This window comes from Loxodonta africana, chromosome 6 (genome assembly GCF_030014295.1).
Source record: "Loxodonta africana isolate mLoxAfr1 chromosome 6, mLoxAfr1.hap2, whole genome shotgun sequence".
Taxonomy (NCBI): domain Eukaryota; kingdom Metazoa; phylum Chordata; class Mammalia; order Proboscidea; family Elephantidae; genus Loxodonta; species Loxodonta africana.
In genome coordinates this window covers 113634084-113660550 of record NC_087347.1, presented here as the reverse complement: position 1 = coordinate 113660550, position 26467 = coordinate 113634084, and the positions used below count along the sequence as shown (strand labels likewise).

Sequence of the window (26467 nt, the reverse complement as noted above, 5' to 3'; positions counted from 1 at the left end):
CTTCCACCATTAACACAAACTTACTGCCCCCTAAGGTTCCTATCTAATCTTTTGAGTTGTTGTCATTTTGATCTCTTAAAAGGGTATGCTAAGGCAGACGTTTTACACTAGTTAAGCTAAACTACTGTTCGGTTTTAAGATGACTTCAGGGAATATTTTTGGTTTAAGGATTAAAGATGACCTCAGAGCAATAGTTTCAGGGGTTCATCTATCCGCTACAGTGCCAGAAGATCTAGAGTCCATGAGAATTTGATACTCTGTTCCACATTTTTCTCCTTTTGGTCAGGGTTCTTCTATGGAATCTTTAATCAAAATGTAGCTGGGCACCACCCAGTTCTTCTGGTCTCATGGCAAAGGAGGTAGTTGTTCGTGGAGGTAATTAGCCACACATTTCACAGCCTCCTCGTATTACTGACACTCCGTTTTCCTCTGTTGCTCCTGGTGAATAGAAACCAATTGTGCCCTGGATGGCTGCTTGTAAGCTTTTAAGACCCCAGGCACTACACAAGGAACTAGGAGGTAGAACAAAAAAAGCACTAAACACATTATTAGGCCAATTAACTGGAGTAGCCCATGAAACCATGACCCTAAACCCTCAAACCAAAGAACCAAATCCCATGAGGTGTTTCGTTGTACATAAGCAGCCTTAGCAGCTACTTTTTTGGGTCATTATTGTAAATACGCCTTATCACACAGCTTCTGCCAATTCAGCTTTTTACACGTATACAACTTATCGACAGCAATTACAATTGGGTCTGCAACCTTACCCTTAACCAATGTGACTCTTCCATCAACATTAACCTCCACCCCCCCACCCCGTAACCATTAATAAACTTTGGTCTCTATACATTGTTTTTTCTTGTCTTTTTATATAAGTGAGGTCATACAATATTTGTCCTTTTCTGATTGGCTTAATTCGCTTAGCAAAATGTCTTCAAGCTCTGTTCATATTGTAGTATGTATCAAGACTTCATTTTTCCTCCTGGCTGAGTAGTATTCCACTGTATGTGTTTACCCACCTTTTGTTTATCCTCTCATCTGTTGACGGGCATTTAAGTTGTTTCCACCTTTTGGCTATTGTGAATAGTGCTGCAACGAATATTCGTGTGTAAGTCTCTTTTTGAATCTTTGCCTACAAGTCTTTTGCGTATATACCTAGGAGTGGAATTGCTGGGTCATATGGTAAGTTCTATTTTTAGGCACTGCCACACTGTTTTCCACAATGGCTGTACCATTTTCTCTTCGTTTTTTTTTTTAAGAGGCAAACCCATGAAGCGATGTATCACTGTTTGTGTAGTATAATAATGCTGCCAAAGGAAAGTAAGATTTTAGCATTGACAATGAATTAATAAAGGCACCATGTACTTTCATTTTAACCAGTATTAACAGTAGATTCATTATAGTAGTCATGTGTTTGTTACAATCAAATTAAGAAGAAAAAAAAAAACATTAAAAGGTAGGCATTCTATGATACTGATTTCTCAGAATGGCACATGAAGCAACTAATATCAGTACTCTAACTTTCCACCATGGTCACTTTTTGTTTTTTTGACTGTCTCTCCTTTTCTTTCTCAGTTGCTCTGATTCCCCTATTTTCCTTTCAGCCCTGATTAGCTCTGAAAATGGACAGAAAGCTCTAGAGGTAAACCTCTGCTCTAGACTAACTTCCGTCTATTACTCTGGTCAAAGGGACTGGCTTATCTTTTGGTTCCTGCTTATTACACAAGGAAAAAACAAACAGAGTAGTTATCTTATGACCAGATAGTTGTTTAGTAAAATACCTGAATTCAGACTAATTGAGCTGAGTCTGATGAGTTAGGTGAAGAACCTCAGTCTTATGTCTAATCTTATTACAGAAAATTCAATCACTTGCCTCCCGTCAAAAGGCTCGATCCCAACTGAGTATGCGCAGATTATTTATTTAGACAGTAGTACCCTTGGAAAACAATGTTAATGATGGGGGGGGGGGCGCTAGTCTACATTTCTTTTACTGTAAAAAATAGCCTTAAAAATAACACTTAAATAACCTTGAGTTTTTACAGACCAGGGCTATAAAATCATGTAGACTGGGCAATACGTGAGTAACATTATTTTATAATTCATACTTAAAGGTTCAGATCAGTAATTTCTCACAAAACAATGACCACCATTTAAAAGATCTTTATAGCTTGTTAGACTATTCATTTTCAAGATATCTACATTTGAAACTAGATAAAAAGACCTATGGCTTTTTTACATTATGTGGTTTAGTGAAACATTTCAGTTCATCCAATCAAAACAAACTGCATAATATTCTGCTTTCAACAATCTGGCAACCTCTTTAAAACTAAAGGCCTGTTTCATCATTACCGTGACCCACATAGAGACCCATTCCTCTTCAGTGAAATATATTCTATAGAAGGGTCATTAAATAAATTTTACTGCCACTTGCCTCTCTTAGCCATCCCAACTAAACTCACTTCAACCTCTTATCTAATGGAAATTAAACTTCTGAACTGGTTGTCACAGCTTATATGGTATTAACAGAAAAAAATGATGTTTTTTACAAACCATACTGCACCCCCACTCTTTACTTTCTGATGGTACAAACAGGCATGTTAATGTGTAACATTCATGGAGAAAATGGGCCTATGTGATATATAAGAAAAAGCACTATTTCTCGCCCCGACCCCATTAGGTTCTTCAAGGCGTGCTAGCTGCTAGGCACCCCCTGGTACTTGATTAATAAATCAGACATCAACTCCTAGTTAGCCAGATGATAATTCTGATACGTCTAATTTAAAATATTAAAAAAAAAATTTTTTTTTAATATTTACATGCTTGAAAATATTCTCTAGCAGATTTTTTTTAAACCGTTCAAAGGTTTGAGAATTGGCAACCATCATGTAAAGACTCAGAATAGGGAAAAGAGATAAACAAAAAGAAATGGCTAAATATATGCTCTTTAAAAGTCAACAAAAAGGAAGAAAAATAAAATATTTCAAAACAGATCCTACTCTGATTACTTATCAGAGTAATAAGAATACCCATTACTACAAAGAGAACCGCATTCTGCTAGTAAATCCAGACCAGCCATTTCTGCTGGTTAAAAAAAGATAAAGAACAGTATTAGGAGGGTGAATATTCCTGTAAGCCCTTTAATTTTGCCCAGAGGAAAATACTGTCCTCGAAGCCAGACTGGTCAGTTAATTTAGCAGAGAACAGTGCTGAGCAGACTGCATTAGAACCCGAGAAACTTTATGCACCGATAGCTGGGTCATCTTTTAACGTTTATTCCTCATTCAAAAAGTTATTACCTTCACATTAGAACCGGACACAGGACAGTTAAAATCTAAGAAACAGCAAGAAAAATTTTTCTTGGAAACCCTATGGGACAGTTCTACTCTGTGCTACAGGGTTGCTATGAGTTGAAATTGACTCGATGGCAATTTTTTTTTTTTTTTTTTTTTGGGGCAGGTTCAAGTCATCTTGGGTAAAACCTATTGAAAGAGAACCAAAATAATTCTTTTCACAGATTTATTTTTAAACTGTTTCCCTATTACATATTGATAACTACTATCAAATCTTCATGTGTCTTTGATTTTGACAGTTAAGGTAAAATATAAGAGTCATCTAAGTTAGAGTATATAATAAAAATGTCTAAGAAAGTATGCGTGTATTTAAACCTGTTTCAAGTAAAATGCTTATATAGGTGTATCTGAACTTTTTATTTTGAACTAGCTAGGAAGATACAAATACTTCATATACTTGATTCCCCATTTCTACACTTACTCCTACCTTGTATAAGTGAAAGGAAAAAAAGACTTTCTTTAATGTTTAAGTCATAAACCATACTAACGATGAACTGGTGGTTTTCATGATATTTAAATGTAAAAATTGTTTTGGGTCAAACACTTTAATAACATATGTAAAAACAGTATTTACTATTCATTAAACAAATGCTTATTATGTGCCTGAGTGGAACTGGTCCAGGTGCTAAATATATAGTGGTGAGCACAGTGGATATGAGACAGAAGAGAAACTAACAGAAGAGCAGGGAACTAATTATCCTATACTAAGAAAAAAAAAAAAAGATTGGAAACACAAAATAAAACAAAACCCAGTCCTTGAGCTTCAGCTTTCAAAAACTCTGACATCCCTTATATTAAAAATAGCATTTTTCATTCTGTAACAAATCTCCAAAATAAGATTGTTAAAATTAAAATGTTGATATTCTGAATTAAAGGGAAAGAGTATTCCATATTTATAGAATTCCATCCCTTGAGGTCCTCCTCGTACTAGGAAACAATCCTTACATCTTTGAGGAGGGAAACATGGGGGAGAATTAAGGCTGCTGAGAGGAAGAATTCCAACGGAAGACAAAATTTTAAACACATCCAAATTTCATAACGGAACCTTTAACAGTACTCAGCACTTCACCATTCTCAGAATAAGTAACTTTTATGTTTTTAAGCTTGTGGCTTTTAAAAACAACTATCTACAGTTATCACCTTAACTTGTACCCACTACAGCTTTTGCTTTTAGTGGCTGCAGAAAACTTCCTGTCAGTTTATGGTTTATAAAGTCAGTTTATAGAGAGACTGTTGTACAGCTTGACTAAGGATCAAGAGAGAGAGTAGAAAAGGGGACAGAAAGACATTTCTTTAAAAAAAAATTTTTATTGTATTTTTGGTGAAAGTATATATAGCAAAACAGGTTCCCATTCAACAATTTCTACACATGGTGTCCAGTGACACTGGGCACATTCTTTAGTTTATGTCAACATTCTCATTATTTTAGCGCCTTGGAAAACCCGGCGGCATAGTGGTTAAGGACTATGGCTGCTAACCTAAAGGTTGGAAGTTCGAATCTACCAGGCGCTCCCTGGAAACCGTATGGGGCAGTTCTACTGTGTCCTGTAGGGTCTCTATGAGTTGGAATCAGCTCAGCGGCAATGCGTTTGGTTTTTGGTTTTGATGGTGCAGTGGTTAAGAGCTACGGCGAGCTATAGCTGCTAACCAAAAGGTTGACAGTTCAAATTCACCAGGCCTCCTTGGAAACTCTATGGGGCAGTTCTGCTCTGTCCTATAGGGCTGCAGTGAATTGGAATCTACTCAACGGCAATGAGTTTCTTATTACTTCTGTTCTAGTTGTTCCACTTCCATTAATTTAGTCTCACTGCCCCTCAAAATTCTTATCTATGCTTCAGAGTAATTGCTGTCCATTTGGTCTCACGTGGATATTTTTAAAAGAGCACAGTTCTCAAGGATGAAATTATTTATTTTTTGATCTAACCTGCTATTTAGTTTAAGGTACTTTTAGGAGATAGTTTCTGTTCAAGGTTTAAAGATCATCTCAGGGCAATAGTCTCAGGGATTCCTCCAGTCTCAATGGGTCCAGTAGGTCTGGATTTTTTGAAAATTTGAAGTTCTGTTCCACATTTGCCACCCTCCTTTCTATCAGGATCGACCTATTGTGACCCTGATTATACTTGGTAGTGGTAACTGGGCACCATCTAGTTCTGGTCGTAAGACAGAGGAGGCCATGGTTCATGGAGACAATTAGTCCTGTATTCCGGTTTCTTCTTTGATTCTTGGATTTTCTTCATTTTCTTTTTCTACAGATGGATAGAGAACAATAGCTGAATCTGAGATGGCTGCTTGCAGGTTTTTAAGGCTCCGGATACTACTCACCAAACTTGTAGGACATGAACTTTATGAACTATGTTACGCCAGCTGACTGAAGTGACCAACAAGGCTATGACCCTAGGTCTTCAAATCAGGAAAATTAATCCCTTGAGATGACTGGTTATGTCTAAGAAGTATACATACCAGTAGGTCCTATTTATTAGGTATATGTTTTTTTTTTTTTGGTTGTTACGACATTATATGTTACATACCCACTGCCGTCAAGTCAATTCTGACTCATAACAACCCTATGGGATAGAGCAGAACTGCCCCATAGGGTTTCCAAGGATGTAAAATCTTTATGAAAGCAGACTTCGACATCTTTTTCCCATGGAGTGGCTGGTGGGTTTGAACTGCCAACCTTTCAAGTTAGCGGCCAAGCACTGAACCACTGTGTCACCAGGGCTCCTTATATATAAAAAGGGTGAACTGGTAAATGCTATGTTATATGTATCTACAAAATAACATTTATCAATTTATCTTTTTTCTTATGGACTACTTAGTGGCATCAATTACACTAGTTAAGCTGGGCAAACTTCACCCACATTTGATGCTACCTTTCCCGTCACCCTAAACCAAAAGTAACTAGTACCTACAGAATGATCTTCCACCCCATAGCCACCAATGAACATTAGTCTCTGTATATAAACCCATTCCTGCCATTTCATAAGAGATAGATCACACAATATTCGTCCTTCTGTGATTGACTTATTTCACTCAGCATAACGTCCTCCAGGTTCATTCACATTACAAGATGAACTGAGAACTCATTTTTCTTTATGACTGTGTAATATCCCATTGTAGTGCTGCAATGAACGTAGATGTGCGTCTGCCTGTATGTGTCTCTTCTATTATGTAGCTAGGGTATACACCTAGGAGTAGAACTGCTGAGTCAATGGCAGACCTATTTTTAATTTTTTGAGGGCTCGTCATACTGTTTTTTACAGTGGCCGTACCATTTTACTTTTCCACCAGCAGTGGAGAAGGGTTCTAATCTCCCCACATTCTCTCAACATTTGTTGCTTTCTGTTTTTTTGATCACTGCCATTTTAGCAGGGGTGAGGTAGTATCTCATTGTATTTTTGATTTGCATCTTTCTAATGGCTAATGATGAGCCCTGGTGGTGCAGTGGTTAAAGCACTTGGCTGATAACCAAAAGGTTAGCAGTTTGAACCCACTGGTTCGAACTCACTAGTCATTCCTCAGGAGAAAGAGGTGGCAGTCTGCTTCTCTAAATTACGATTTCAGCCTTGGAAACCCCATGGGACAGTTCTACTCTGTCCTATAGGGTCGTTATGAGTTGAAATGACTCAACGGCACAGAGAATGGCTAGTAACAGTGAGCATTTTTTCATGTGTTTGTTGGCTGCTTGGCTGTCCTCTTTGGTGAAATGTCTGTTCATGTCCTTTGTCCATTTTTAAACTGGGTTACTTGTCTCTTTTTTTGTTAAGCTGTAGAAGTTTTTAATATATTTGGGATATTAAACCCTTATTGGACATGTCGTTCCCAAAGAGTTTTTCCCATCTGTACGTTGTCTTTTTACTCTTTTGACAAAGTTTTTTGATAAGCACGAGTATTTAATTTTCACGAGGTCCCAATCATCTATTTTGTCTTCTGCTGCTGGTTCATTTGTTGTCGTATAGAAAGACATTTCTAAAATAATTATCTGATGTGAATTCCAAAAGAAACTATTATTAAAAAACCAGATTGATACAGAAATTCTAATCAAACAAATGCAATCTTTGTGAGAAAGAAAGAATCTGAACTGGTGGTGTAGTGGTTAAGACTCTGGCTGCTAACCAAAGGTCAGCAGTTCAAATTCATCAGGCTCTCCTTACAAACCCTATGGGGCAGTTCTTTGTCCTATAGGATCGCTATGAGTCAGAACTGACTCGATGCCAACAGGTTTGTTTTTTTTTTCTTATATGACTGTAATGAAGGGATTCCAGCAATGTTCAGGTAAACTCCGCCAGGATATTTCAATGTATGCCCATCCTAACATATGGCAAGAATGCTAGCAGATAAATACATACAGATGAACCCCATGATATATGCTTCACACTTGAGCACCCTAAAAGACTTTTGTGATTAAATGCATTGGTCTTGAGGCCAACAGTTACAAAAGTCTCCAGAATGGTCCCCTATTTCATACTACTCAAATCTATTTTTGTAGAACTCCTATAGTTGTGATCAGACATCTTTGATTTTCATGGCAGTCCCAACTTTCTAATATTCTGTCCCACTGTTGACACAAATCAGCATTTTTTAAATTTGTCTTTTTATATTCCACTATCATTTCTGTCATATAGGATACTGCTTGTACTATTATTTAATGTATTTCTTTAAATTATTTCTTAAAACTTGGCTCATCCTAAGCAATATCCATGAAAACATGGATTCCGCTGTGCTGACTACATTAAAAAAAAAAACAAAAACCCAAAGTAGTTGCTGTTGAGTTGATTCTGACTCATGGTTACCCCACGTGCTATAGAGCAGAACTGCTCCATAGGGTTTTCAAGGCTGTGACCTTTCAGAAGCAGATTACCAGGCCTTTCTCCCAAGGCACCTCTGGATGAGTTTGAACCTCCAACCTTTCAGTTAGTAGTTGAGTGCTTAACCATTTGAGCCACTCAGGGACTCCACTGGTTACATTACTTAGCTCTTAAAATACAAAATGTGCATCTGTGTAACAACCAAAATTCATTGTATACCTCCAGTGGTAAGGGTACTATACTTGGAAAAACACTGCCAAAACCACCAAAATGTCATATAAATTTCAATATGACGATATCGCCAAGATCCTCTCTTGTACCACAACAGCACAAGCATTCTTTAGGAGTGTGGATTTTGATTTTTGGTTTGGAAGAAATTTACTGGAAATAGTGAGCTACGCAATGATTTACAAGACAGGCACATGATTATAAATTTTCTAATTGTTTAAGAATTTCATGGCTTTGTTGATGGGCAGCTTCAGGGAGGGATGGCAGCAGGCTTATCTCTAATCGATTAGAGGAGGCTGCATCAGGAAACTATATGTTGTGACTGACTGGGAAGTCTGCTACGGATGTAGAAGAATTGTCTTGTGTGTTTGCCACCCTTGATTTAAGGGGCTAATAGTTTGTACAAGGTAAAAGAATGGCAGGGCAGCATAGATGTAGGCAAAGATGACTAATTTCAAAGCAGAGGACATATAAGATTGATAAGAAGAAACCACAACCACAACAGCAGATACTGTCCCTTTATTAAATCACAGGGCTCAATGTGCGGTACGCATGCTCAGACAGCTCCTGTGTTAAGCATCGCTCCCCCTCCATAATACACCTGAACATACAGAAAGCAATGTGCTCTGTAGGTCTAAAGTACGGGTTAGGGTTGGTATTGTAGTTTCAGAGGAAGAAATAAGGATAACATGGTTTACTGATCAAGGAAGAGGATTTTAGGATACTGAAGATCCCAAGGGGTCTTTTAAGGGTTCGGCTACCTCTGGTCCTGAAATGCCTATGCACTTAGCCATGCCAAACCGAGTGGCAAAAAAGAGCGAAAATGGTACAACTTAAAAAAAATGGCTCTGTCTCTGCTAACCTGGCAACTCAAGGGAGGGTATGACCACACTAAAAAGGAGACCCAAACAAAATTACAAGCTCCGTGAAGGTGGTCAATATTGACTAACAGTGTTTACATACTATGAAACTTATTACATGAACACAATAAATATTCTGTTTACTAAATTAACAGCTTAGTACGGCAGGTTTAAAGAAACAGGCTACAGTTTTGAACCAACTAAAGTAATCCATTTTCTTCTTGAAAGTATTTATTTGAAGAATGATTCCCAAGGAAAAAAAAATTTTTTTTTTCCCCAAAAGGGAATACTAAATATATAATACCTTTATTTGTCTAACTTCACCTGTACCCAAGAGTGAGGAGAAATAAAGAGAATGATTCGGATGCAAATGGAATTCTTCTATAAGAGGTTAATAGAAAACCCTAATAATAATGTGCTATCCTATAAAGGGAAACCCTGGTGGCGTAATGGTTAAGTGCTATGGCTGCTAACCAAAAGGTCAGCAGTTCGAATCTGCCAGACGCTCCTTGGAAACTCTATGGGGCAGTTCTACTCTGTCCTATAGGGTCGCTATGAGTCAGAATCGACTCGATGGCAGTGGGTTTGGTTTTTTTTTTGGTTTATCCTATAAAGATGAGGCCAGGGCTAAGTCATCACAGTGATCCAGAATCTGAGCTGGGGGAGTGGTATGTACACAAAAGGTGCCAAATACATTTCAATTCAGACTTTTCCAGGAATGAAAACTGCTTTAACATTTTTGGGGGCTGAATAATGGAGTAATTTCTAATCAGTTCACCTGCCTCGAAAATTCAGAGAAGATAACACATTATATGAGAGAAAAGCTGGGCTACATTAGAAATCAGTACAGGAGAAGGGCAATTGTGCCCTTTTTTCTAACTCTTGACTTTGCCAAACTGAGACTCTATAAAAGAGCTGGTTTTTGCTTAAATTACATAGGAATTTAGACATAACTGAAGTGCTTAAAGATTTAAAGTTACTAATATACACAACGTAAAGTCAAAGTAGAGATTAACAACATGAATGCTTACAAGGGTCTGACAAAATAAATGAAATAAATGAATGATACTTCCTGAGTGTGCAGGGCAAAGCACAGAACACAACGCTCAGTCTACAGCGCTACCTGCTGCCATATGGGTCCGGTACTGCCAAATTCTCCTCCAACTTTTTAATGCAAGTAATCAGGAGTAACACATGAACATACATGATAAGGACAAACACATAAGATTGCAGCGTCACTTAAGGTAACAAGAAGTCGAGTGTTAGGTGGAATATTTAAATAAAGGAGGAAGATGTGGTCTAAATATTAAGAAAGCAAGATGACACTGGTTTTACTACAATGATGAAACCATTAAAGTCTTTCACTTGCAATCAAACCAGAAGGGGAAACAGAAGACCCATAAGGCTTATACAACCACGAAGGCCAACTACTTCTTTATTATTAATTCTGGGCTCAGATCAAACATCAAAGTATTGAAGCATTAATTACTCATCTCCACCTGGTTGTCCTAAAGTGTGGATATAATTTCCTTCACGATATTGCAGTGATGTTAATGGTTAATTTCCCACTTGCAGAACAACGTGTCCAAAATAGGCATCACCTGGAAGCAAGTCAATTTACTGGTTTCGTGCTACTTTGCCATTTTAAAACGAACGAAGTCAATAGCCTGTGAACTATTACTTGACTGCCTCTGTTGCCTACGGTTCTTTTTCAGGGAATGGGTCAGCCAGAAATGTAAACTGTTTTGTCCTTATCTAATCATATGTACATATAGGTAAATACCAATTAGTTTTATAAGCCTGAGACAGATACGACACCCATGCCCATCCTGACTTCAACACAATCACACCATTTAATAAATAAATGAGGCATACCCTAAGGTCAATGACTCTGTTGTCTAGTCTTGTATCCTGGTTAACAGTAGCTCTTCCTTCCTAAAAAAAAAAATGAAAAAGCAGATTTTACTCATTTTTTTTAATACTACAAAAACCCTTTTAGAAGCCACGTTTCCTTTTAGTGAGAATGGAGGGGAGGGTGTCAATATCGTGTCCCTTTCAAAAAAAAAAAATTTTTTTTTTTTTTCAAATTACTTATATCACTTTAATCTTTCCTCATTATACCTCAGGCTTCCTGTCTCAAGATGAGGGACCAGGATAAAAGAGAGAGAAATGAAAGGAGGGGAAATGAGAATAAACAGACATTAATGCTTTCCATGCCCCTCCCCCACTACCAAAAGCCTTACCTCATTATGGGGACATAAGAGAATTAACTATTTGCATCTTTATTGATTCCTGGATTCTACCTGCTAGGGCCAGGCTGATAAGGAGCCCTGGTTGTGCAGTAGTTCAGAGCTCAGCTGCTAACTCAAAGGTCAGCAGTTTGAACCCACCACCTGCTCCGAGGGAGAAAGATGTGGCAATCTGCTTTCATAAAGATTACAGTCTTGGAAATTCTGTGAGGCAGTTCTCAAAGTGTAGTTTGGGGATCCCTGAAAGGTCCCTGAGACTCTTTCAGGGAGTCCATGAAGTTTTACCTATTTCACAATAACACTTTTTCACTCCCATTCTCTCCTGAGCATACTAAGGGAGTTTTCCAGAGGCTACGTGATGTGTGATATCACAAGAGAACAAATGCAGAAGAAGATAAGGGAATCCAGTTGTCTGTTAAGCTACACATTACAGAGATTTGTAGAAATGTGAAACATAAAGCAATCCTACTCTTGACGCTAAATTATTTTTTGTTTAGGAAAATAGTTGTTTTTCATAAACATGTTATTTATTATTTATATAAAAGTAATACATAAACAATATATTTATATATTTTTTAATTAACTGACATTTAAAAATTTTCTCATTTTTGATTTCTAATTCTGTGAATATCAATAGATGTATCCACATAAACGAAAATTTTGGGGGTTCATTTTTAAGAGTTTAAAAAGAGCCTGAGACCAAATTTTGAGAACTGCTGATGCAAGTGAATTTAAATAAAAATGAAGCTCAAAGCAGTTCACAGGGACCCTTAATACAGAAGTAGGACATCAGGTTTTCAGTGTTTTGCAAACTAAGCACAAGGTTTCAAAGGTATAATTTTCACCTCTTCTCCTTCCACTTCAGGCCGAATGGCATCGTCCAGCTGCAGGGGCAGGCGGGGTTCAGCCAAACTGATCACATAAATCTGAAAGCGAAATATCAACAAAAACAATATGAAACCCAGGAAACCTGATATGTTTTGTTTAAAAAACAGTCTGCAGTTGACCTAAATGCGAAGCACTGTTTACAGATCTCTGTAATGACACTACTTGCTAAAATCAAACAAGATGGCACACATTTTTCATCTATAAAATTGAGATAATATCTCTTGCCTACCTTTCTGAGCTGTTAGAACAATCAGATGAAATAATATATATACAAATAGTTTATAAACTCTAAGGCACACACAAATGTAATAAGTAAGAAAGAGCACTGGGGTCAAGGGTTTGGGCTTAAGGTCCTGCTGTGTCGTATAAAAGCTGTCCTGAGGCAAATCACTTAACCTCAGAACATCAGTGTTCTACTCTGTAAAATGAGGTCTGCTGGAAGAATCAAATGGAGTAATGAACGTGAAAACACTGTGCTAATTTGGGGGACCATTAACATGTCAGTTATTATTATTGCTAATGGCATTTGGCTGTTTCTACCACTAAGACCAAATTTAGTCCAAGTCTACTATACCTGTTCTTGTTTTTCTCATTCTCTTCCCAAATATCCCTTCACTGCCTTCTCTCATCAATCATGTTACATCTCATTTCTACTGGATGGGAGCTGCCACAGACAAAGGATATTCCTTTACGTTGTTAAAATCGCTCAATATTCACTCATTTTAGTGATAAAAAGTAGCCACATCAAAAAAGACTGAGCTAGGGTTTTTTGGTTACTCTTTAAGAAAAAAAAGTTACTCTGTTAGTTAGCCCCTTTTTTTAATGGTGTGGCAGTCTGCTTTCATTAAGATTTCAGCCTTGGAAACCCTGTGGGGCAGTTCTATTCTGTCCCACAGAGTCGCCTTGAGTTGTAATTCAGGAAAGGGAATTATGTTCTTCCACTGTATCACATTTAGTCTTCAGATCAGAGACTTGAAGAAAGCGTCAGGAAGATGCTCTGGTTCTCACGGTAGGATGGAATTCTTTGTCACAACCTCCTATACCCAAGTTGTGGGACAACCCTTTGACAAGTTAATACAAACCTGATCTTCAGTCCAAAGTTGGAGACCTGAACAGCTACCTCATCGACTTTAGAACTAGTGGAAATTCATCATCTTCTTCATTAGGTTATGAGCACTTGGATTCCCAGAACTTCATACAGTACCTAGTACAAAGTACACACACACACACACACACACACACACACACGTAGTCCCCGGCTTACAATGGGGTTCCATTCTGACGACTCAGTTGTAAGTCAGTTCTGACATGGGTTGAATAAAAAAAAAGAATACCTCCTTTTTTGTTGTTTTAATTTTCATTATTATTGCCTTTTATTATCAATATAATTATAAACCTGATCTTTGTCTTTAGGGGTTGAAAATGTTACATATAAACTTACAGATATATTTTGATACATAAAAAACAAAAAACCAAACCCATTGCCATCAAGTCAATTCCAACTCACACAGACCCTATAGGAAAGAGGAGAGCTGCCTTATAGGGTTTTCAAGGGGGAGCTGGTACATTCGAACTGCTGACCTTTTCATGAGATAGCAGCTGAACTCCTAACCACCATGCCACTAGGGATCTATACATAAAAAATACACAAATCATAGAAATCTAGTCTGATGATGAAGAGCAGGGCGGCCCTGGCATCTGTCAGCTGTGGTAGTAACTCCACTTGTGGAGGGCTCTGGATCATCCGGATTATTCCTGGGAGTAGGGAGGGTGTTTCCAATCAGTAAATTAGTGGAATTTGTTTGTATGGTCCTTTTCTTTCTTTCTTCATATATTTTCAGGTAACATCTCACTGCTTCCTGAATCTGCCTACTGAGTTTACCAAAATAATCAGTATGTGGATCCATGTTTTCAAGCAACTGAAGTCCCTGATTTAGTTCACAAAACTAAATCTATGTGGCAGTGTTCTGAACAGTAAATCATAAAATTGAACATCTGTGAGTGAACATCTGAGAATGATAACATCAGCACATTACGTGCTTCCACACTGTATGCAGTACATATCACTAACGGTATGATGTACAAAAACCTCCATAAAACAGACAGTTGTAAGTGTGGTTCATCATAACTCGAATATTCAATAACTTTGCTGGCTGAAAAGTAAATAAATGTAAGGCAAAGTCATTGCTTATTATGATTCTATTTAGTATACAATATTTTATGCTTTGTAAGATACTTCATAATTATTTTTACTAAGTCAAAATTTGCCTGTAAGCTCTTTAGATTTTATTTCTTATTAACATTTATTAGGGTTATACTGTATGCTAGACAATAAGGATATTTTAGCAGCATATTTACTTGTGCTCATCAATATAATTTTATTTGTTGAACTATTGAAAAAAATATCTTACTTGGAAGAAGGAGGGTTGTCTTTCTCAGTCAGCATAAATGGATTAATTTATTTTTTATCTCTACTCTTGTTCTTTGGTTAGCTTGCCTTTACTAGGAAATAAGACTTCCTGGTGGGGTTAGTTCAAAATGAGACTCACACAAAGAAAACAAAGTAATATGGCAAATTAGGCCAGTAAAAAATACAAGATTTTCTAAGCCTTGATAAGTTCCATGACAACGAATTCCAGTTAAACAGTGTTTATGTGTAGGTCTCTCTCTCTGAATCTGTCCATCTGCCCTGTCTCTTACATATGTGTGTACACACACACACACAGAAATTTGCAGGTTCAAATTTGCAGGGTTATTTGAACAGTAGTAAATACGGATGAATTCACCTGTGGTATTCTAAAAGTCAATGATAATAAGCACTTTCAGTTTTTATGCCTGAGAAGAAAACAGATGGGGGACATGTCTTATACAAAAAAAAGTTAGTGTTAGAATAAAAGACCAGTATGATGCTACCTCTTGGCTTCTCTATACTGTAGAATTTCAGAAATATGACTGCAGTGGATATAATTAAGAATTATTATAACTCATCAACATTTAGAATCACATCAGAAGAAGAAAATATACTGCAAGATGGACTCATAATAGTGAAAAAAGCTTTTTAGTTGTGTTTTATACTTTACCTATGTGACTATGGGAGATTCTTTGCAAAATGGTTGTAATAATTCCTCCTGTCTCTGAATGCATGTCCCATTGCAAGCATGCTGCCTCTCCTCCATTAAGAGATGGAATCTATTTTTCCACCCCTTAAATCTGAGTTTTGCCATGTGACTTGCTTTGGCCAATGGGATATACAGCAAACAACACAAAAAGAAGCTTGAAAAGTGCCTGCACACTAGGCCTTTCTTCTCTTGCTGCTGGGAACCCTACTGGAACCATGTGAATAGGCCTGGGCTGTTAGCCTGCAGGATGAGAGACCACAGGGAGAGATGTCCCAGGTACATCAGTGAGCCCAGTCAATGTCATGTGGAGCAGAGGTGAGTCATTCAAGGTGGGCTCAGCCTCAACAGCCCAACTCAGAATCGTAAAAAAATAAATGTTTGTTGTCTTAAGCCACATGTATTGGCATGGTCTGTTATATACCAAAAGCTGACTGATTCAGTAATCAATTTATAAATCTCAGTATTTTACATCAATTCCAATTATTAAGAACACAAAGATGTGGTATGAAGTTATAAGAACTACTCAAATCTGTATCCGTGCATAGTGTTATATTCTGAAAAAAATTACCTTTTGAACGTGTAACTCAACATCTTGCTGTGTACAGCTTCCAATTTTCTGATTCACTTTTCTCACAATGCCTTCCACGTCCACGATGCTTTCTTTGTTGATGCTGTTAAAAAAAAAAAAACTCAACTTTAGTCATCTCATCAGATGTGTCAGAACTCATTTGTTGTTTCAGCAGTAAAGCTGAATATATTAAACTCTTTAATACAGTAAGCCACTTGAGATAAAGCCAGTTTATTTAACCTACTTATAATAAGCTATTATGTAGCGTTATTTTGTGAGGCTCCTTGAAGAAATGATTTTTTAGATGTCATATTTAGTTATCACTTATACAATACATAAAAGGCAACAGTACCAGCCCTGAATTTTGAAAACTGGGAGAGTCTTTCAATTATTTATTAAGGAACATTTCTCTCCTTATATTTCAGATTTACTAAGGTCAGCATTTCCTATAACTAGAAACACTGGCCTCAATAAATGCAATTACTAGCATGTAATGGAATTAAATAATAGAAGAAAGTCAACTGAAAAGATTTGAAGGTAATAAGGGGACATTAGGGTGTTGTTTTGCAATTACATTCTCATCTCCTGTAGTTTCTGGGTACACTGTACCACTGGATTTCACGACAGACAGGCTGCTGGATTGTATACTCCCACTCCAAAGAATACCTATATGAAGCTTACTATATACTTGAGTATAAAATAAATGCATCTCCTGGGTAGTTAAACTACATAACGAACTTAAACACAAGACACTCAAATTCTGGAAAATAAACTCTACAAAGTAGTTTATTAAACACACCAATTGATTATTTTTAGATTGCCAATATATAACCAATGGGGAAAAGGTATAATCCAAAGTGGTGATTCCCATAGAAAATGTACTAGTTTTACTTTTGTGTATATTTTTGTACTGGCAGAATGTGTCGCAATTTGAGGAAAAGAATAAGATTTAACTTTCATAGGAAAAATCCTGTTTGTTGTGATGAGAAATTGGGTCCTCTGAAACCATTGTATTATTAGACAAGATTCCACAAATTTGACAGTGCTTATTTTACACAAGCGAACACCACAATCCATTTCAATGAACATTCACTCAGGTTTGGAAAAGGATCATAATGAGGGTGATAGGTGAAGAGCGACGAAGAATTTTCACTTCACTTTGCTACACTACCTAGAATTCTGTAATACATGTTATTGACTACCTTAAAAAAAAAAAAAAAAAACAGTATACATATATCTTGACACTCTCATAAGACCCCTGCACTAGAGCTACTGCCTAATATCTAGCTAAAATCTGGGGTACTGAAGAAACTCAGAGTTCATGATGGGAAAAAAGGTAGTTGGTGGGCTAAGATAAGGCTACTCTGAGGCCTCAAGGGACCAAGAGGCTGCAGTTTACTGTTAAAAGGCCTCTCCAGTCTTGGCAACCCAGTGATTTCAAATCTTCACTCAGTATGACTGCCACTTCCCAGTTGCCTCACCAATTTGCATGAGTAAACTTGTTCTGTGAGTATATGGTTCAGGCCTCCTGAGAGTTGTCTGTTTACCTCACATGTTTCCATGAGGCAAGTTTTTCTCTTCCTCACTGATCATTGTATGGCTTCATCAAGTAACCTTCCCTGACCTGCCACCCAGAGCTGCATCCCGCTACAGTCCAGCTATGTCCCTGGACCTCTTGGTTCTCTTACCTCATTACCTTATCCCTTTCGAATTCCTAGGAGGAGGACTCTGCTGGCCCTCTGTATCTTCCATTATCAGTCTTCTTCAAGCCAACTGAAGTTAAACACATCTACTCTCAAGGACAAGTTAGTACCCTTTCAGAAAGAAGCTGGAATGTGGTGAAAGGCATCTTTGCCCAAGGGAGGAGCTACGGCGGCTAACCAAGAGGCTGGCAGTTCGAATCCACCAGGCATTCCTTGGAAATCATATGGGGCAGTTCTACTCTGCCCTATAGGGTTGCTATGAGTTGGAATCGACTCGACAGCAATGGTTTTTTTTTTTAGCTGTAGGTCCAATTTGGTCTTCCTGTCTCAAGTACCAGATGACTCTTTTTACCCAGGACCTGAAACTTGAAACCAAGCCTACCCTTAATACTTTATTTAATTCAGTAGTATTATATGCTAAATACCCTATCAACTAGACTAGAAAACAACAATTTTTAACATAATTTCCAGTACCAAACAATTTACCTACAAAAGAACTTCTGAAAACACAACCTATTTCTTAAGCTAGGGCCCGTGCTAAACTGCTATCACAAATTAGTCTACTGAATCAATCGGAAAGAAGGCAGGATTAATCAGATATAGACAATACTTAAATTATTTGGCCCCTTCCAATCTCAGTATTACCCCTTATTATACCTAGCAGTTGTAAGAGCCTATTAACCACTAATAAAATCATTCCATATTTTTTAAACCTTGGATAATTTAGCTCTAACATCTCTATATCTACATCTACACCCACATCTCTATCTATACTTACGCCTACGTATTTACAAACATGCGTGAATACAGAGGTAAAAAACGTTAAAACAAATATGGGATCAGATTTGTGGAAAAGAGTTAGCAAGAAGTTGCTAGCTAGGACTAGTAAAGGGTTATATGAGGGTTTTATATACACTAGCGTCAATGCAATACAAAAATCAGAGTCAATTGGAGTTAATACAAGTGGGATAGGAATATGTGGATAAGCTACTGTCAGTAAGGGGATAAAATTCCACTTTGACTGCAGTCTATTTAATATGACTTTAACTGGCATTGTATGTTAAGGTGGCACAGTACTTGAAAGTATATATACCACAGCCTGACTGCTATCATAAAGAGACCATATTAAGATTTCAGCTTTACATTCTGAAACTAATATGCCACTATGCCCATACTGTGAAAAAGGTTACATCTAGCCAGCAACTAAAGACCTTGGGTTTTTACAGAGGATGTGGCAGGAAAAAAAATATCCACAGTGGAAAGCAGAGGAACTCCTGGGAACTATTTTGTTGCAGGAGAAATGGATGAAGTAAATTAAACACATCTTTTCAAGAGCTAACTCAGCTACTTTTCTTATTACCACCCTAAAAAACACACTATCACTGCATTGTGTTTTAGACCTCTTTCATCTTCCAACCACCCTTTTGACCCTCCATATAATTAATCACTCTACAAATAAGATGAATTAGTACAGCCTAGATATTAAAAATGCTCTAGCTAACAGGCACAACAGATTTCATGTCATCCATTAGGAACTGTCAATTGTCAATTTAATAGTGTAGTTCTAACTAAAATTGTCTTTATAAAATTGTAAAAAGCATCATTCTTTATATAAAGCATTTTATAACAATATTTTGAGTTGGCTACAAAGTTTTCTTTAAACAAATGATTTATAAATAACATGAAGTACTATAAAATGTGCAACTTGAGGGAAAAACAGACAGTAGCCAGTTATCTGAAGGACTAGCACTCCATCTTTCCAACATGAACGCCACACACTTTACTATGTAGGATCTCTCACTAATAACTTCACGACACTTTCATCATCTGTCATTCTGTCAAGCTTGATTATCAGTTCTCATATCTACAACCCGTAAGAAGTGGCAAACTTAAAAAAAATCTGGAGGAACTATTAGAAGTGGGCATACTGTTGCGTTAGGAACCGCTGACTGCTGTGGTATACACACAACCCCCCCCCCCCCAAAAAAAACAACCCACACAGCAAAGAGGCCAATAGTCATATTATAACTTACCACACTAACAGATGTTCATGATAAGGGCCTTCTGTCATTAAGAAAATGTTTAATATATGCAGTAGTCTTTGTCTGAGTCCCTGGGTGGTGCAAACACTGAAGCGCTCCACCATTAGCTGAAAGGTTGGCAATTCCAACCCACCTAGAGGTGCCTTGGAAGACAGGCTTGGCGATCTGCTTCGGAAAGGTCACAGCCTTGAAAACTCTATGCAGGAGCTCTATTCTGCACATGTGGGGTCACCATGATTCGGAATCGACAGCAACCAATAACAAGTGTTTGTTTAAAAAGGAGGAATATGTACAATAGGCTTCAAAGATCCTGTTACAATTGTTTCAGTACTTGAAGGAGGAAGCTTTGTCGCCTAAAATAACTCACTAGTGAGTAATGCTGTATTTTTTTTAAATGTTGTCCCCTCTTCCCCCAAATTAAACCAATCTGTGGTTTCTTTATACAAATCCTTTTAAACCACTTGTCCATCTTCTCAGTTTAGTAAAACAATATAATCCCAAAAGCCCAGTTAACCAGGCACAGTAAACTGCAATTGGTTACAATAGACTGAAAGTGAACCAAAGAGTGAGGGAACCGGTGTCAGCAACTCTGTGTTACTGGAAGCCCTTGCACTCTTCCTTCAGGGTGCCTCAAATACACGTGAAACATGACCTTCTAGGATGCAATCCAAGTGATGGACCTGGTGTTTATCTATAACTATTAGAAAAACTCAATTCTTTCTTACCTTTTTAACAACAAAAAAAGAAAGAAATAGAAGTTCAATTATTTCCTTTCCCTCAAAGGCTAATCTTGAGCAAATCATACGTTGGAGACCATGGGGTAGAGAACCATGAGGGTTGAGAAAAGGCTGTTGGAGTTGATTAATTAGTCTCTGGTGAAAGCATCATTTTCATATAAGAGATAGGTGAGAAAATACGTAACAGCACATAACTCTATTCAGAGATGGCCATCTTGCATATAAATGGTGGAGAAACATGGCTGGGGAAGAAGTAGTTCATCCATCTCTCGCTGCTGTGTCCCAGAGTAAGGTGATGAAAAATCACCTCTAATCCAGGCTACCCCTCATCAGTGCAGGATGGGAAATGGCAGTTTGCTCTCATGATTTTAAGTTACTTTTGAAAATACTTTTAAAAATAGTTTCTATTATTTTTTTCTTATTATAAAATAATACACTTATTAGACAGAATATAGATCAGTGGAATAGAACTGAGAGTCCAGAAATAAACCCATACGTCTATGGTCAAATGATTTTCAACAAGGGTGCCAAATCTATTTAATAGGGCAAAGAATAATCTCCTCAAAATGGTGGTGAGACAACTGCAATTCCAGATGCAAAAGAAGAGAAGTTGGAGCCCTATCTCATACCATGTAAAATTAACTCTAAAAAAGATCGAAACATAAGATCTAAAGTGGTAAAACTCTTAGAAGAAAACATAGGGGTACACCTTTAGGACCCTAAATTTGGCAATGGATTCTTAGACATGGCACTAAAAGCACAAACAATAAAACACAAAATAGATAAAATGAACTTGATCAAATTTAAAAACTTTTGTGCATCAAAGGACATTTTCAAGAAAATGAGAGGACAGCCTATAGAATGGGAACAAATATTTGCAAATCATGTATCTGATAAGGGTTTAATTTCCTGAATATATAAAGAACTTCTACAACTCAACAACAAAAAATAATCCAATTTAAAGATGAGCAAAGGACTTGAATAGGCATCTCTCCAAAGAAAATACACAAATGACCAATAAGCACATGAGAAGATACTCAACATCATTAGTTATTAGGGCAATGCAAATCAAAATCACAATGAGCTATCACTTCACACCCACTAGGATGGCTATAGCAAAAAAAAGGGAAGATAAGTATTGGCAAGGATGCAGTGAAATTAGAACCTATATACACTGCTGGTAGGAATGAAAAATGGTACAGCTGCTACGGAGAACACAGAATTACTACCTAAGCCAGTAATTTCATTCCCCAGAGATATACACATAACCCAAAGAACTGAAAGCAGGTACTCAAAGAGATACTTACATGCCAATGTTCACTGAAGCATTATTCACAATAGACAAAAAGTGGGAAACAACCCAAGTGTCCATCAACAGATGGATGGATAAACAAATGTGGCATATACATACACTGGAATATCACTCAGCCATAAGGAATGTAATTCAGATATATGCTACAACATGAATGCTGAAAACACCATGTTGAGTGAAATAAGTCCGCCACAAAAGGACAAATATTGTATGATTTCATTTATATGAAATATCTAAAGTAGGCAAATTCACGGAGACAAAAAATAGATCACAGATTTCCAGGGACTGGGAGGAGGGGGGTTTGGGAGCTATTAATGAGCACAGAGTTTCTGTCTGGGGTGATGAAAACTTAGAAATAGATCGTGGTGAAGGCTGCACAACATGTGAATGTGATTAATGTCACTGAATTGTACACTTCAGAGTTGAAACAGAAAATTTTTGTTATACGTATTTTACCACAATAAAAATAAATATATTAAAAAAATAAAGAGTTAGCTAGGCAAAGGTGAGGGAAAAATAAGATAAGTGAGGGGAAACTGTTCTAAGTAGAGGGAACAGTATGTGAAAAGTAGCTCCATTTTGTTGGAGTAAAGAAATGATCAATGAGTCTGGGGAAATAAGCAGGGGCCTTCTGAGTCCTTACAAGTGGATGCAATTCTAATCTATCTAGCCAGAACCATTGTCTTTTACAAATATTTTCTAAGCAAACTACCCTGTGGAAGCGCCTTCAACAGTGAAAAAAGGATTTACTGTGGGAGGGTTATATCACCTACGCCTGAAGACATTCACCTTCTTTCAAGGTATATCATACTAGGTACTGAGAAAACAAACAAAGACAAAAAAGAATATACTTATTATCCAGATTTCAAATGCTAAATAAACATATAAATATCCAACCCTCTACTTCCTATAATCACTGTTTACTGTTTGTTTCTATTCCTCCACATTTTTTCTCAACTGCAGAAGATACAGGATGCTTCATAAATTTTATCACCCTCTTAAAGTAGCTGTGCTCATTCTTTTGTAGTTTTTATCTTTTTAAATAATGAAGAAGCTAGCGCAGTTTCATTTTTACAGCTCAAATGAAACTGATAGTAATACGTAAATATCTAACATAGTATTATTCCCATTATCACTTAGCAATTTCCTTTTATGTTCCAGCTCCTCTGTGAAGCGCTTTACAAATACACCATTTCATTTAAACTTCACGAAGACCTACAAGGTATGTAATAACACCGTTTTACAGATGAGAAAACTAAGACTCTAGAAGGTTAAGTAATTAGCCTAAGATCACAGAGGAAGACCATTTACTGATTATTGCTCTAGACTCTACTGTTATGGACATACAAATTGGCAACAATTCTAAATACAGTAACCCATCATCAACTCACTTTCAGATAATACATTCTCATTTTTAGAAGTTCACGAGCTGCCATATTACAGTCCATGCGAAAGAAACGCAGAGTCACAGACCCTTCACTAATAATTTCCAAAATGCCCTAGAAACATATCTTCCCCAGTAATGCTGATGTATCTTTTTAAAAAAAATTTGTGTTTTTGGTGAAAGTTTACACAGGAAATTAGGTTCTCATTTAACAATTTTTATACATATTGTACAGTGACACTGAGTATATTCTTCACAATATATCAGCATTCTTGTTATTTCCATTTTGGTTGTTCTGTTTCCATTAATCTAGCTTCCTGTGCTCCCTAGCCTTCTCATCTTTGGTCTAGGGTAAACGTTAATCATTTGGTTTAAATGCTGATGTATCTTGATATCCTGCTTTTGTGGCCAGCCTCAACAGAAATTCAGCAGAATTTCTGAATAAAACAGTATGAAGTCATTACTTAAAAGTTATATTTAACTAGAAGAATACATACCGTAAAGCATTTGGAATTTATGACACCTGGTTGCAGACCTATTTCTTAAAAACTTCTTTAAGTTTTCAATACAGCTGTTGAATTGAACAGGGCTAAGTATAGAAGTTTATTCTCTCCTCTAATACATTAGTACCCCGTTCCAACAGAGAGGTATAAACCATTTAGGTACAACTGTTCAAAGAGCTGCAATATATGACAGTATAATGATTTAGCCTACGTTCCCCAACTTACCCACATGGATGCTCCCTCTGGGTCTCAACTACAGACAATATGTAGTCCTACTTAAACAGCACCTGTAACATGTCTCTGCATGCAGCTGTTTATCTTTGCTCTCTCCCAAAATTAAGTTCCTTATATGTGTATGTATCATATGAATATTAATATATATATCTACTGTACATGACAAACGTGAGGTGTGTATTTATATATATATTACATGGCGTCCTGGTGGTGCAGTGGTTAAGAGCTTGGCTGCTAATCGAAAGGCTGGCAGTTCAAATCCACCAGCTGCTCTGTGGAAAACCTACAGGGTAGTTCTACCCTGTCCTATAGGGTCGCTATGAATTGGAATTGACTCAATGGCAATGGGTTTGGTTTGGTTTTATATATCTATCATTGTATACCCAAGGCCAGCAGAGTGCTTGGCTCAGAGTTGGGCCTAAATAAAAGTTTTCCATAAATGAAACTTCTGAGTACTGATATTTTCCAGATCTAATAGTTAATGCAGCAAACTGAAAATTTAATTTACCAATTAGTAAAATATCTATTTTTAGGTGAAAGATTTTGAAAGGAAATAAACAAACTTGCATGCAGTTAGGTGACTCATTAGAGAATGAGAAACATACTCGTGACTCACAAGTTACCAATAAAACCCTTAAACACAATGACTAATACGAAGAAAATGAAAACGTGTATACAAGTAACAGTACCAAATAAGCCTTATTTTCAGAATCGAAACATCTACGATTGGAAGGGAATGAGTTGTGTAAACACAATAGCAAAATATAATTTTTAACTTTAAAAACTACCGTTTATCTTAATTGAAGCCGTTCATAGTAGTAACTACGAAACTTCAGCTTTCAACTTTAAGAACTGGTGTTTATAGTCTTTGTGATTCTTATAGTAGTCAATATAAAAAAGGCCACCAGGGCTGCCTTTAAACAAAAAAAACTGTCTTTATAAGACTGAACCATAACTAACACAAACTACTCTGATTAAAATGGCACTAAATAGAAAAAAAATTTAAAGAAAAAATCTCCACCTTAACTCCAACCAACAGCTACTAAATATCTGATGATTAATGTCAATATATGATGCAGATCCAGAAACAGAGGCTTCGATAGGAATTCCATCTTCCTGCTTGCAGACAAATTTCATTTAAAGACCTCAAGCCATTTCAGATACACAATTAAGAACCTGTTCTTAAAGCTCTGTAGGGAATGAGATGTGCCAACCTTCCGGTGTAATTCATTCACAGTTGCTTCATTTATATACGCATTCAACCGTGAGAAAACTGATCTTTCCAACAAATTGATTAAAATGTGTTGAAGAGTCCTGTGGCACTTAATTAGTGAGTCAACTTTTTGGATTAGTATATTGATGAATTGGGTATTCCTAGGACAGATAATTTGGAGAAAAACAGTTGATTCCAAATTAAGCCCCAATGCTGCTTTAAAGAAAAATATTCAAAAGCTAGAAACTGCTAGAAGTACAATCCGGTCACTAAGGCAAAAGAGCTAAGCACCCCAGATTTAATAACTAAAGTAAATGCTAAGATAGTTATCTACTTAAGATATTAAAAGTGATCTCACATTTTGCCTTTTAAATGATTAGGAAACCCCAGCTGGAGCTATCTGATTTGATATTTTTAATAGTGGAGTCTTTGCTTTTTTCCACCTGGTATATGGCCGGAGGGAATAGAGTTAAATATACGACCTCATGGAATTAACATATAAATACCATTATCTTTCCCACTTTGTTTTGTATGAGTTCACATGTTTCAAATGCTCAGTCTCTCTGACTAGTACAGCCTTCAAAATGGAAACACCTCAAGAATAAATAATCCCTTTTTTTTTAAGCGCTAAAGATAACTGCAAGCATTTCATACATAAAAACCGATCTAAGAATGAAAATTAAATGGGGATTAGAAATGGCCTTTTTCTTACACACGATGTGTTTCTGTCCACACTATTTTCCAAACCAAAGATCCTCGCAGAATGGTTAGTTGGCCCACTAAGGGGTTAGCTTCCCAAACAGAATGTGTTACTAAATATTCACCTGAATGATCTCATGCTTCACTTGTGCTCACATTTCTAGAGAAAGCTAAAAATATCTATAAGAATTTTTGTTTTATTTAAGCAACAGAATCCACCAGAATTGGTTCAGATGTTGTTTTTTACATGCTGTTTTTAATCATAATAAAAAAAATCAAACCGGCTGCTGCCTGACTCATAGCGACCCTATAGGACTGTAGAATTGTCCCGTATGGTTTTCAAGGAGCGCCTGGTGGATTTGAACTGACGACCTTTTGGTTAGCAGCCATAGCTCTTAACTACTACGCCACCAGGGTTTCCTTGATCATAACAGAAGGCTGGTAGTAATATATTAAGGAATGTAACTCAACATGTTTTCCAAATTCTTCTTTTTTTTCTAATTTAAACTTAGAAACTAAAGGATAAGGAGATCCTGAAGGTCAGTGAAACAATTAAAACAGAGGCGCTAG

At 36.9% G+C, this 26467-nt stretch overlaps 1 protein-coding gene across 2 annotated transcripts in view; it reads right to left on the bottom strand.

Moving 5' to 3' along the window:
- DARS1 (aspartyl-tRNA synthetase 1) overlaps positions 1-26467 on the bottom strand; it is a 78275-nt gene that overhangs the window by 18279 nt on the left and 33529 nt on the right. For both annotated transcript variants that reach the window (XM_023542987.2, XM_023542990.2), the window contains exons 5-7: positions 16071-16173; positions 12341-12421; positions 11122-11181 (exon numbers count right to left, since the gene is read on the bottom strand). In XM_023542987.2, coding sequence (XP_023398755.2) covers positions 11122-11181; positions 12341-12421; positions 16071-16173 — 244 coding nt within the window. The remainder of the gene's footprint in view (positions 1-11121; positions 11182-12340; positions 12422-16070; positions 16174-26467) is intronic.